Genomic DNA, 12,500 nt, shown 5'->3' with positions numbered 1-12,500 from the left:
CACCATTGAAACAACTGTAGTTGTAATTATACATCACTTATAAACCAGCCAGTCATTGTCAGTTAAGCATTATATAGTTCATTCAAATCCTGCCTCTTAAACCTTGTTCCTGCTCTGAAGAGATTTTGAAAATGATTTTTGGTGAGGGGATATGAAAGCAGTATGTTAAGAAGCATTCTGGAACCTATAGTTAAACTAAAAAGTATAAATTCACCCCCACTTTATAGCCCTATTAGGAGGATTTTAAAGAAATCTATGGACAACAAATCTAAAGACAGTTTTATGTTGACTTTTACTGTTGACTATCACAGCATCATTAATATTATTAGAGAGAACTGGGCCGTAATTACTGAAAGCTCGTATCTAATGGACATCCTCGGAGAAGCTCCCTCCTTTGTGTATAGGAAAGTTAGAAACACCAGGAGTTGGGCTGAAGGAAGGGCCCCCCAGATCACTGGATACATGCACCAATAAGTGTGGAGCCAGCTGCATTTTTTGTCAGTGCATACAGGGGGGAGACATGTTTTTCTGCCCTTATTTAAAGAAACTGATTAAAACCAATGCAGGAGGTGACTGTAACTCAGGGCAGGTGGTTTACAGGGCAAACTGCAATGACTGGGAAGCATTTTATGTGAGGAAATGCTTAGACTAAAAAAAAGGATTTCTGGTTATCTTTCTGAAATTAGAGCTAAGTGCAAGAATAATGCACTGGATTGGCACCTGCAGCTTTACAAAAGATACACTGGCTTTAAATTTCAAATTACTGAGCATGTGTGTGGACTTTTTGGAACTGGAAGGAGACATCCCTAATCTTTTAGAAAAGCATGAACTACAGTGGCAGCTGAAACTGAACTCATCTCTTTTAGAAAACTGGGGCTTAATTATTATTGCGCCATAAAAAGCATACTAGAACTCAAAAAACTGCCCCACTGTTTAAAAGATTATTAAAAGTCTGATATGGGACTGATTGATGCTGACATTACTTGCTAATATTACAAATGCTAATATTGTTATAAACAAATATCAAACACTGTAAATATTTTAAAATGACAATGACTTAAATTGGTTCTGTTTTCTGATCCTTTTACTCATTCAAACTAAGTGTTTTCCTAGTTAGATGTCACACTTGTACAGATCACTAGGGCCTTAATACTTTATTTTTAACATTTTTCATTGTATTTCCACCTTAGCAACTACAGCTATGGTTTTCAGCCTACTTAGGTGTTCACTTGTAAATTTATACACATGTTCTTTAATATTATGATATGTTTTTTGCACACAAATCTGCTGGAAGTATTTGTTTGGTACGAAAGTGATCTTTGTTAAAAGTGTTTCAGTTTATAAGTTATTAATATTTATTCTGATAGATGTCAAGTGGTAGATCTTTTTGTTAGTTAATTAGTTAGTCATTTTGTTAGTGATAGTTTGTTAGATAGTTTATGAATTAATAACGTTTGGATTAATAAGTTAGCATTAATAAGCTCTTCTTATATTATTTATTTTAATTTGTCCGTAGCTTTTTAGTTTCAATTCTATGTTAGCACAATCTCAGTTTACACTATGATGTTAATGGGGAAGGGGGGCTTGGTAAAATGAATGAGTTTATTGCTTTTATTGCTCTTAACAGAACCACCCTCTGTAACCACTTCCTTGTTCCAAACAACCTGAGTATATGTAAATAATTAATGTTTTTGATGCTTTTCATTATACTCTACTAGGATCGCTTGTTTGTGTGCTTCAATAAACGATATTCCATTTTTAACTCACCTGTGGACTACCTACTAGTATTTTCTATTTTTATTTTTAGTACATATTTTACAGTTCAATTTTTAGTGAACTAGGTGCATAACCTATTTTAAGAAGTGAACTTCACACCCTTCACACTGCAAAGTTTCTTCTTTGTTTCTTTTTGACCCAGTATAGGTTGCATAGTGGGTTTTCTGAGATGTTGAGCGATACCCAGGATTTTTCTTTTTGCAAACTTTAGTAATAGCTGCCTACAATTCTTAGGTTCATAGGTAGGTACTAGGCTATCAGCCCTAGGGCCTATACAGGCCTAGCCAAAAAGGTACTCTGGCTTTCACCACCCAAGAAAATTATTTTCCTGTGCCCCTGTCGAGCAGAGCCACAGAGATGATCCCCGGGGTGAATTTCCTATTTCCCATCCAGTCATCAAGATTTTTCTTGAAGAGTGCCAATGAGAAGCTTTGTTTGATATATATATATATAGGTAGTTTGCTCCAGAGTATGGGAAGTGTCTGGGACAGGACTCTATCCCTCCAACATGTTCTGTTTATTGTGGTGACAAGGTTTAGGCCCCTAGAGTGTGTAGCTCGGAGGGATTGGGATTTCTTTAAGTGGAACATGTCCAACAGCTGTGGGTTTGACATAGCTTTGTATGTTAGGCAGAGATCACCTCTGAGTAGGCAATATGCGATGGAGTAAAGCTGGAGTTTTTTGAGACGGTCTGCGTAGGGCGTCTGTTTGAGGCCAGCAATCCTCTTTGTGGGATATTTCTGCAGCCTTTCCAGTTGTTGTAGATGTCTTATGAGGTACATACCAAAAGGGGCACTGTACTCTATAATGGGTCTAATGAGTGACAAGTAAAGTGAAACAATGACCTTTTTTTTCCTGGACGAGAAACCTTTTGTGATGAGGTGTGCCACATAGAAGGGTTTCCTGACTACTGTGGCAATGTGATTATCAAATGAAAGACTACTGTCCACCTGTGTCCCAAGGTCTCTTATCACACTTTCGGTGTTAAGTAGACTACCACCTATGTGGTAGCTCATGGGTACAGAGTTTTTACCAAAGGGAATGACAATGCACTTTTTGACATTGAGCTTGAGGCCATAGTTTTGGCACCAGGCATCTGTCTCAGTGAGGCCCATTTGTAGGATGTCCATATTGTTAGGAGTTTCAATTATGGCTCCTAGTTTGCAGCCATCTGCGAACTTCATTATCCAAAGACCTTCTTTGTTAGCCGGTACTTCAGAAAAGTAGATGCCAAACAGGAGAGGACCCAGGACTGAACCCTATGGTACTCCACTTGTCACTGGTCTGAAGTCGGATTTGGAGTCTGCTACTTTCACAGTGTGGGTTCTGTCAGTGAGCCAGTTGGCAACCCATCTTGTGACATAGGGATTTATACCTAGTTTAGTGATTTTATCTATAATTTCAGAGTGGGGCATGGTGTCAAAATCCTTGGCAAAATCTAGATAGGCTGTGTGAACCACATTGCCCTCGTCTTCGACTTTGGTGACTGCTTCAAAGAAGTATTTCAGGTCTAGGAGACATGATCTGCCTTTTACAAACCCAACCTGGGTGGGGTCCAGAGTTTGGAGATTACCAATGTCTTTGTTTATAGGTTCCATGATGATATGTTCCATGGTCTTGCAGACCAGGCTCGTTAAGCTAATGGGGCAGTAGTTCCTGGGGTCCATGGTGGCTCCCCCTTTGTGGAGTGGGATAACCGTCACTGTGTGCCATTCAGTGGGCATAAAGCCTGAGGTGAGGCTATGATTGAACACGGTGCTTAGATGGAGTGCCAGTTCATTCTGTAGTTCATGTAGAACGCAGCCTGGGATGTTGTCAGGTCCCATGGATGCTGTGTTCTTGGCTTTGGAGAGTGTGGCTTTTACCTGTGGGGCTGTCATTACAGGAATTTTGCATTCTTCCTGTATAGAGATGGGCCCTTTAAATGGTGAGAGGGGGGGTAAAGTTAGCACTGAACCTATCTGCCAGGATGATGGCAATATCAGTTGGTTCTATATATTTAGTACCATTGTGCTGTAACTCAGAGCAGATCTGAGTGTTGCCATTGAGATTCTTGACATAGCTATAGAATGCATTGTGGTTTTCTTTAGAATCAGTGGTGATTTTGTTTTCATAACTAGCATTGGAGGATTTTATGAGGGATCTCAGCTTCTTACTGAGGCTGACCAGGGAGTTCCTCCAATCATGGGATTTTACTCTTTTTTGCAGCAGCTTCTTTCTTCTGTTGTAGAGTTTGTTTATGGTAGGGGATCACCAGACTGGCTTCCTTTTTTTGGAGGATAACATATTGGTTCTGTTAGGGATAGCATGATCCATGCACTCGTGTAAGTGCTTATAAAGTACATTTGTGTAGGATTCAGCAGTCGTGCCTCTATTGTCTGTCTGCATGGGTGTCATGATGTTTGCCAATTCTGTCTTAAGAAGCATGAAGTTGGCTTCGGAGAAATTTTTTATGGTGGTTTCCCTAACGAGGGGTGTGGGTGGGATGTGGATGTCTAATCTGGTTAGCTTGTGGTTGGATCTGACCAATGAGGAATTGACCTCTGGTGTGGAACACCAGTCGTCTATGTTGGTAATGACCAGGTCTAAGATATTGCTGCCTCTGGTGAGGGTGTGGATAAGTTGATCTAAGGCATTGGTATTTATGAATTGCAGAAAAGGTTGAGCAAAAGAGTTGGTACATGAGTAGTTTTGCCAGTTAATGGTGGGGTAGTTGAAATTGCCCATTATTAGGGTGTTTACTGTCCTTTCTGTTCTATATCGTGTGTGTGTGTGTTTGTGTGTGTGTGTGTGTGTGTGTGTGTGTGTGTGTGTGTGTGTGTGTGTGTGTGTGTGTGTGTGTGTGTGTGTGTGTGTGTGTGTCAGTGTGTGAGCTCTCATTGTAAACTCACATTTGTAATGTGACATTTTGGTGTACTCATAAGAAGTGTGAAATAAAGCTGTAAAACTGCAGTGGTTTATATGATTGTAATACTTAGAAGCACACTTGTAGGATTAATAGACCCACATTTACTTAGCTGACTACATTCCTGTAGCTTGGACAACCATGTACTGCATAACGTTTGCTGAGAAAGATAAAGCATATGTTTGCTGTGCCTGACCAAGCAAGTTTTTAACTTTGTAGATACTACTCCAGATAGTAAAAACTTACATCAGATGATATTACATTACCATTATATAAATAATATTCTTAGAAATGGGTTATTAAAGAATAAACTCACGTTTGGATTAGCTGGTACATTCGTCTGATTTTGAGGTTGATCATGTCCCATAGGGTTCACAATGCCATAAATACAAAGAGGTCCAGCAAAACCCAAAAGATCTGCCAAGTAGCGAAACATACTGCTGAGAAGGATTGGGCGACCAAACGCTCTGTACATGGATAACCACATGGATGGAGTAGATCCAGGCTGATCAAAAACTTTTTTCTGCAAATAAAAGAAAATGGAACTATCACCATTATGGACTTTACAAAAATATATGTTAAAACTGGCATGCTTGCCTCAATTACTCTGTATAGCTAGCTAGTATGAAATTAGCAGAAACTTCTTACAGCAGGTTCTGCATTAGAGTAAAACAAGTTTCAACCGAAAGTTTAATATAAGATACAAAGAAAAGAGAGATATGATGATGCCTGGTTTTATAGTACACAGTGTATGATAACACTTTATTGCGCTTGCTATTTCATTCAAACTTTGTTGAAGATGAATTCAAGCCTTAAATACAGAAAGGGGGAGAGTTAGCATCAGTGAAAGAAAATTGATTTTATTCAACTATATTGAAATTTCTATTCAAGATATAAACAAACTTTTTTGATCTCACCATCTTAATTATCTACCTGTTTATTGTCTTCCCGATTAGCTATTAATTGTCATTGTCCTACATGCTGTAGCACTCCACATCCTCCATCTTTGGAAGGGCCTTCTTCCTTTCAAAAGGGTCACCATACTTTTTGCCAGAATAATGGGATACTAGACTGAAGAACCTGTTGGTCATCCATTGCTGTTAAGGACTTTTCTCTTTATGTTTATATTCCTCATGTTGGCCTGATACACTAAATATGGATGGCATTCCAATGTTTATTTTACTGATGCCTTTGCAATCTCATTGCTGCCTTACAATATGCGTTCCTCATGGAACAATGTCAGCTAACATTCCATTCTCCCAGGGCAAAGGACATTCCAGCAGCAGACAATTGAAGCTCCTTCTAGTTTCTACTCAAACCATTGTGACATACATTGCAGTGAGGACCACACCACAAAACAAGATGGACTGACAATTGGTTACAAGACAGATTATGCAGATGTTCTGATGGGGTGGATAGAAAGGCTGTTGTCCAACAGGGTTTTGGCCTCAAACCATACTTATTCAGTCTGGTATTTGCCTCATCATTAATTATCTGCTGGCAATGAAAATATGCCAATGATGATAAATCAGTGTCAATCATTACATTACCCATATAAGTGAGATCAACACTGTTATTAAACAACTTGACATATCTTTCAGTATACATACATGTAAAGTTATGTCTTTGGGAAAATACAGATAATTCCCTTTAGTTTGAAAATCAGGTGGTAGAACATATGAAATTAATGAAAAAGCTATGTATCCTGGACAGCAATTAAATTTTATTTTGCTGATAATGTAGATCATATTAAAACAAGGCACCAAGGCACTTGAGTTTAATTTTCAAAACTAAGATTACCAGGGTGCCAGCAATATGCAAAGTAAATTCCATTACAAAAAAAGCTTTATTACAGTTCAAGGCTACAAAAACTAAATTTTTACAGTATTAACTACTACCTTATAAGACACAGACTTTGACTAGCTTATAAAGCATTGACTACCAAGTCTATAGACCTTTGGTGTTCGGAGACAGAAACCTCAGCACTGTAACACTGTTCCATGTTAGGTATAAACTGTAGCAACTGCTTGCTGCATTTGTAGCAAGCAGTTTGCAGCTGTTTAAAAAAGAATAGATTTGCTATTTTTTTTCTTTTTAACTAAAAACTGAGCACTGTAGGGCTCCATGCAGGGTATAAACTGTATCAACTATATCCTAACTGGCCAAGAATCCATGATAGTAAACTTGGAGGATATAACTCAATTAAGCCTGAGGTCTGGGGACTGCCAAGTCCCCAGTTGGCATATGGCCTTAGATCCTCTGATGTTCACATAAGATATCCTTTTATAACCTTTTGATCTAATAATGGCCTAAAAAAATCATGAATAAAGAAAGAAATTCAATCTTATTTTTTTCATTCAAGCAATAACATGTTATGTCTAAAGTTTAATGTTCAAAGTTAACAAAACAGTAGTTCACTAATAAAATGGAAAAAAATATTTACCTTCCAACCCTTCCAAAAAAGACAGCTACCCTCTATGTACTCCTCTGGTGTTAGGTAGGGATGAAAGTAAAAGTACAACTGGTCAGAGGCATATATTATAAAGCTAATGGTCTGGGAGGAAAAAAACAATGCCCATAGGCAAAATCCACACAGAGGAAAGGGACTATATGCAGACTCCACACAGAAGAAAACAGATCCAAAAACTCAACCAGAGTACCAAACTGTAATGGGTAATGATACAGCTCAATGTGACACTCTGCAAATGAACAGCTGCAGTCACATACATCCTGCCCAGATCACTAAAAACAACCACTTATTAGGTACAGTGTTGATGCCTGAATGTGTTGGAAAGTGAAAAAAAAACTTATGGCCAACTTCCTATTTTTAGATTCACTGCAAAACCTGTAACACCCCACCTACACTTCACACATCACAGACAGCCCCCATGCCCATCAATGACAGCCACTTATAGGACTTGACTGTAAATCTTATAATTTTGACTGTAATCAATGAATGATGAATACAGATTTATGTGCTGCCAAGCCAAAAGTTATTAAGATACCACAGGTAGCATAAGCACATAGCGCACACCTCCCAACCCATCAGTGTAAGGAATGTGGACAAAGCCAAAAGGGACAATAATCCCACAAAGCAGAAAGTTGATAAAATAACAGGTTTAACATTAGCAGGGATATTCTGAATGGTATAGATAGAATAGCACAACAAAACTTTTTTTTTTTTTTTTTATAAATGCGATAAAGTTTAAGCATAGCTGCATGGGTGTGTCTGTTGCTTAGCTATGCTTAGTCCAGCTTAAACAGCACAAGAAATTAAACAGCAAGAGACATCCAACATAAGCAATATTGCAATAGTGTCGTGGTTAGAGCGGATGCTTTGTGAGCAGCTATTTCCAATTTCATCCCCATTATAACCAATTCACATTTTACATGTGAAAGCAGTGCATAATTTTTTTTTTAGTATTACCTACTAAATAATATATATTTGTTAAATGGAGCGCCTCATTAGGTCCAGATGTGAGGTGTCAGTTTAATAAAGTTGTGAAATCCCCATATAAACACAAATGCCCCATGCAGTATGGTCACACATGAATAAATGTAATGAAAGCACATTGAGGGATGTCAGGGACAGTAAACAAATGTATAACATGTAATGAATGATGAATCAATGCCATATAGCAGATAGTCTATAAAATGAAAAATAAGCAATGCTAAGCATTGCACAGCTCTGCTTACCAGGTGTAAGCATTGTGTAAATATGACTGCTAAGCAAAGAGTAGCCCAACTAAGCGGAATTGCCTATTGGTAAGCGGTGTATATAGTTAGTATGTTTAAAAATAGGGAATATCCAGAGCAATTTGTTCAAACTCTATTGCATGAAGTTGTTATTAAGAGGGAAAGTGGTTTTTATAGACCATTATTGGAAGGAGCTGATTTTATTATTTCACACTCCACAGAGCAACATACTATTGAACAGTCATCAGAAACAATGGAGAACAACAATAGTTCTGGTGGTGACACACATTGTAATATGGGTAATTCTAATAAGGTAAACTTCAACAAGGCTAATACATCTTTTATCACCACCTACATGCAGGATTCGGAGCTTATAAAGGAGCTAATTATAAAAAACTGTTTTTTTATAAAAGGGGATGTACCATTGGTAAACCTATTAGGGGCACATCCTTCTATTATATATAAAAGAGATAGTAATTTAAAGGATTGGTGTAATACTGTTTCAAATTCACAGAGAAATCACATAGGCTCTGTGAGAAAATGTAATATGTGTAGGTATTGCTCACATATTATGGAAACCGAGCAGGTATGCATAAATAGTGTCAGTATACAAGTAAAAGGAAAATACAACTGTAATACCTCTGGGGTAGTGTACGCAGCCTTATGTACACAATGTTCAGCCTATTATATAGGTAAGACTGAACGGAAATTAAAGCAGCGTATTTATGAGCATCTTTATGACATCAGCAGGCGTTCAGGAAATAATGCATTATACAGACACATAATGCAACACTCAACACATAATTTCAAGTTCCTAGTATTGGAACAAGTCATTTCTTCACCCAGATTAGGTCCTTGGAAGATCATATTAGAGTCAAAGGAATACTGGTGGCAAGTATTTTTAAATGCCACAGTATTCCCAGGTTTAAATGATTCTATTTCTATTACTAGTATTTTAAAATTAAGAGCTCTTAATAGGTAAACACAGGTACATTTCCCATATGTGGTTAAACAACATTTTTAACATATATCATACATTTTTAATGTGTTTTATAGTAAAATTATATATCATTCATTATACATTTACGGAGGTATTTTTATTAATATTTTTATTCAATATTTTTATTCAATATGGGTTTAAAATGTATGCTTATATCATATGTATTTTTCAAAACAAATATTTATAATATGTTTTTAAATGCATACATATTATCCATTCATTTATTTATTTTGGATATTACCATATTTATATTCACATCACTTAAGGGTAGGAACATCAAATAAATTAAAATCATCATATTAGTTCATGATGTATATTGATATCATAATCATATTATATATACATATATATTTTTTATGTAAAAAGGAAGTATTTATGTGTTTTCATATATATTATATCAGTACTTGATTTAATTAGTATTTGAACAATGAATTGATTTATTGGATAATTGTTGTATTGGTAGCATTATAAAATTGGTACAACCAGCATTTTAACTTTGTCTGATGAAGGCTGGAGTAAGACAGCCAAAAGCGCTTACCATTTTTTCGTTTAAATAAACAGTGGAATTTACGGTCAGTTGTCCGCTCTTGTGTTTGTGCTACTGGACTATCTTTTATAAAGTTGTGAAATCCCCATATAAACACAAATGCCCCATGCAGTATAGTCACACATGAATAAATGTAATGAAAGCACATTGAGGGATGTCAGGGACAGTAAACAAATGTATAACATGTAATGAATGATGAATCAATGCCATATAGCAGATAGTCTATAAAATGAAAAATAAGCAATGCTAAGCATTGCACAGCTCTGCTTACCAGGTGTAAGCATTGTGTAAATATGACTGCTAAGCAAAGAGTAGCTCAACTAAGCGGATTTGCCTATTGGTAAGCAGTGCTGAACCTGTCCCTTTAAGTAATGCCAACCTTAGCTAGCAGGTTTGCCCGTAGCTTAGCTTAGCTGAGCATATTCAAAGCCATCCAATCATGGCAAAGGGTGGGAAATTGGCCACATTTAAACCCCACAGGTGGGAATACAGCTCATAACTGGTTGCAGCTTCCCACTGTATTCAGGATGGGAGGAGTCGGAGAGGGATTGCACTTCTGGGTGCATTGCTGAGGCATACAGGAGTCCAAGGTCATGATAGGACTCCTGGTAAAAGAACATGATGAGAGACTGCTGCAGGGCCAGTACCAGGGCTCCCAATATAAAGTGGAGGCCTGGGACCATCTCGCCCGTGATATCACCAGTGCCACTGGTATCTCTTGGACTGGTAACCAGGTCAGGCACCACTATGCTGACTTGAAGCAGAGAAAGAGGGCACTCTTGGATGAGTGGGTCCAAGAAGCAAGACAGAAGGGTGATGTCTCAGCAGTGTGTAAGTAGTCATACCATTTCTGTTTACTAAAGTCCAGCATGTGTATGTGATAGATAGGTATGCCTAAATATGTCTCTATTTCCTTTACAGCTGCAGCTAAGTGGGCTGTGAATCAGGAAGCCCATGCAAGTAGGCTGAAAAGGTTGCATCACGAGGCTGCTGAGTAACAATCCTGCTTGTAGTAGTCATACCAAATAAATATAAAGTAGTAGAATGTCATCTGGCAGTATAAAAACTGTTCTATGGGTTGTACTGAATAAACCAGACAATATGATAGTAATAGTCCCATATAGGTCACATTTAAATAAAACTGTAACTGCCTGGCAATAAAGCTCTAAATCCTGGACTGGTTGTGTTTACTCTGGTATTGTATGGCATTATTGGTGCATTCCCTGAATAGTAATGTTGTATTAACTACTGTTACCCACATTGTGCTACATAAAAAAATTTCTAGGAATGTCTGTTTAAGACTGTTGTAAGTACAAGACCAGATTGTACAACCAAGAGAGACTTAGACAGAAAAGACTGAAGAGATAGACAACAATATCCAAATAGCACAGTCTACTGCAACTTAAATTGTTGTATTTTTGGCAGACACAGCATGGTTCGAATCCTGGGAGTGGTAGTAAGCTGTATGCATAATCAAACCTCTCAAATGTACAGATTTGTCAGAATGTCCAGATAATTGGCCCATATTTTCTGCTTGTTCCTCTGTCCCCCTGACAAATCAGTGGGATGGTCTCAGAATTATAGTCATGAAATAATGACATACATTTGATTTTCAGACCTCAAAACCTTCTGAAAATGTATATTAAAACAAATTCTGTCACTCATGCAACTCTACAAGTTTATGACAGCAATATTCAAAACATGTCCCTCTTTTTACCCCCAAGTTGTCAAGCTTTGTCCAGAGTGTGTGCATTAAGAGATTGAGAGGTATGTGCATAATATTAACTGGAATCTGGGAATATATGTATAAACAGTCAGGTAGTGATAACAAACATTCCCTCCACAGGTCTGTTAGATAAAAAAAAAGCTGTGCCTGGCAATAAAGATTTAACTCCTGGACTGGTAGTGTTTACTCTGGTATAGCATGGCCTGACATGTAGCATTCAGTAACATCTGATATCAGAATAATACTGTTATGTCAACCACTGTTTCTCACACTGTGCTACATAAAAGTATGTGTAGGAATGTCTGTGTAAGACTGTTGTAATTTCAAGGTCAGATTGTACAACCAAGAGAGACTTAGACAGAAAACACTAAAACAACAGACAGCAATATCCAAATAGCACACTCTATTGTGACTTAAATTGTATATTAGCAGACACAGCAATGGTTCGAATCCTGACAGTGGTAGTAAGCTGTATGCATAATCATACCTCTTAACTGTACAGATTTTTCAGAATGTTCAGATAATTGGCTCATATTTTCTGCCTACTCCTCTGTTCCCCTGGCAAATCAGTGGGATGATCTCAGAATTGCAGTCATGAAGTAATGACATACATTTGATTTTAACCTTCAGAAAATGTATATTAAAACAAATCCTGTCACTCATGCCAACAAGCATTCCTTCCACAGGTCTACCAGGTAAGAGATGTAAGAATTTAGCTATAAGACAGTTAAAGTATACACTGTGTACAAACATATCACTGCAAAAACCAAGGCCATAGGGTATTGTAATAACACCTGTACCTTAATGATTAGAGCAATGATCATTAAAGTTGTGAATACTACCCTGTATG

General features: G+C 37.4%; 1 protein-coding gene across 9 annotated transcripts in view; it reads right to left on the bottom strand.

Annotated features, from left to right (window-relative positions):
* ABCC9 (ATP binding cassette subfamily C member 9) overlaps positions 1–12,500 on the bottom strand; it is a 1,652,866-nt gene that overhangs the window by 1,028,314 nt on the left and 612,052 nt on the right. For all 9 annotated transcript variants that reach the window (XM_044087794.1, XM_044087796.1, XM_044087793.1 and 6 more), the window contains exon 8: positions 4,998–5,204. In XM_044087794.1, the coding sequence (XP_043943729.1) occupies positions 4,998–5,204 (207 nt within the window). The remainder of the gene's footprint in view (positions 1–4,997; positions 5,205–12,500) is intronic.

This window comes from Protopterus annectens, chromosome 11.part0 (assembly GCF_019279795.1).
Source record: "Protopterus annectens isolate FY-2018-M chromosome 11.part0, PAN1.0, whole genome shotgun sequence".
NCBI classification, from domain to species: Eukaryota; Metazoa; Chordata; order Ceratodontiformes; family Protopteridae; genus Protopterus; species Protopterus annectens.
Note: the sequence above shows the minus strand (reverse complement) of the source record. Positions and strands in the feature narration are given on the sequence as shown.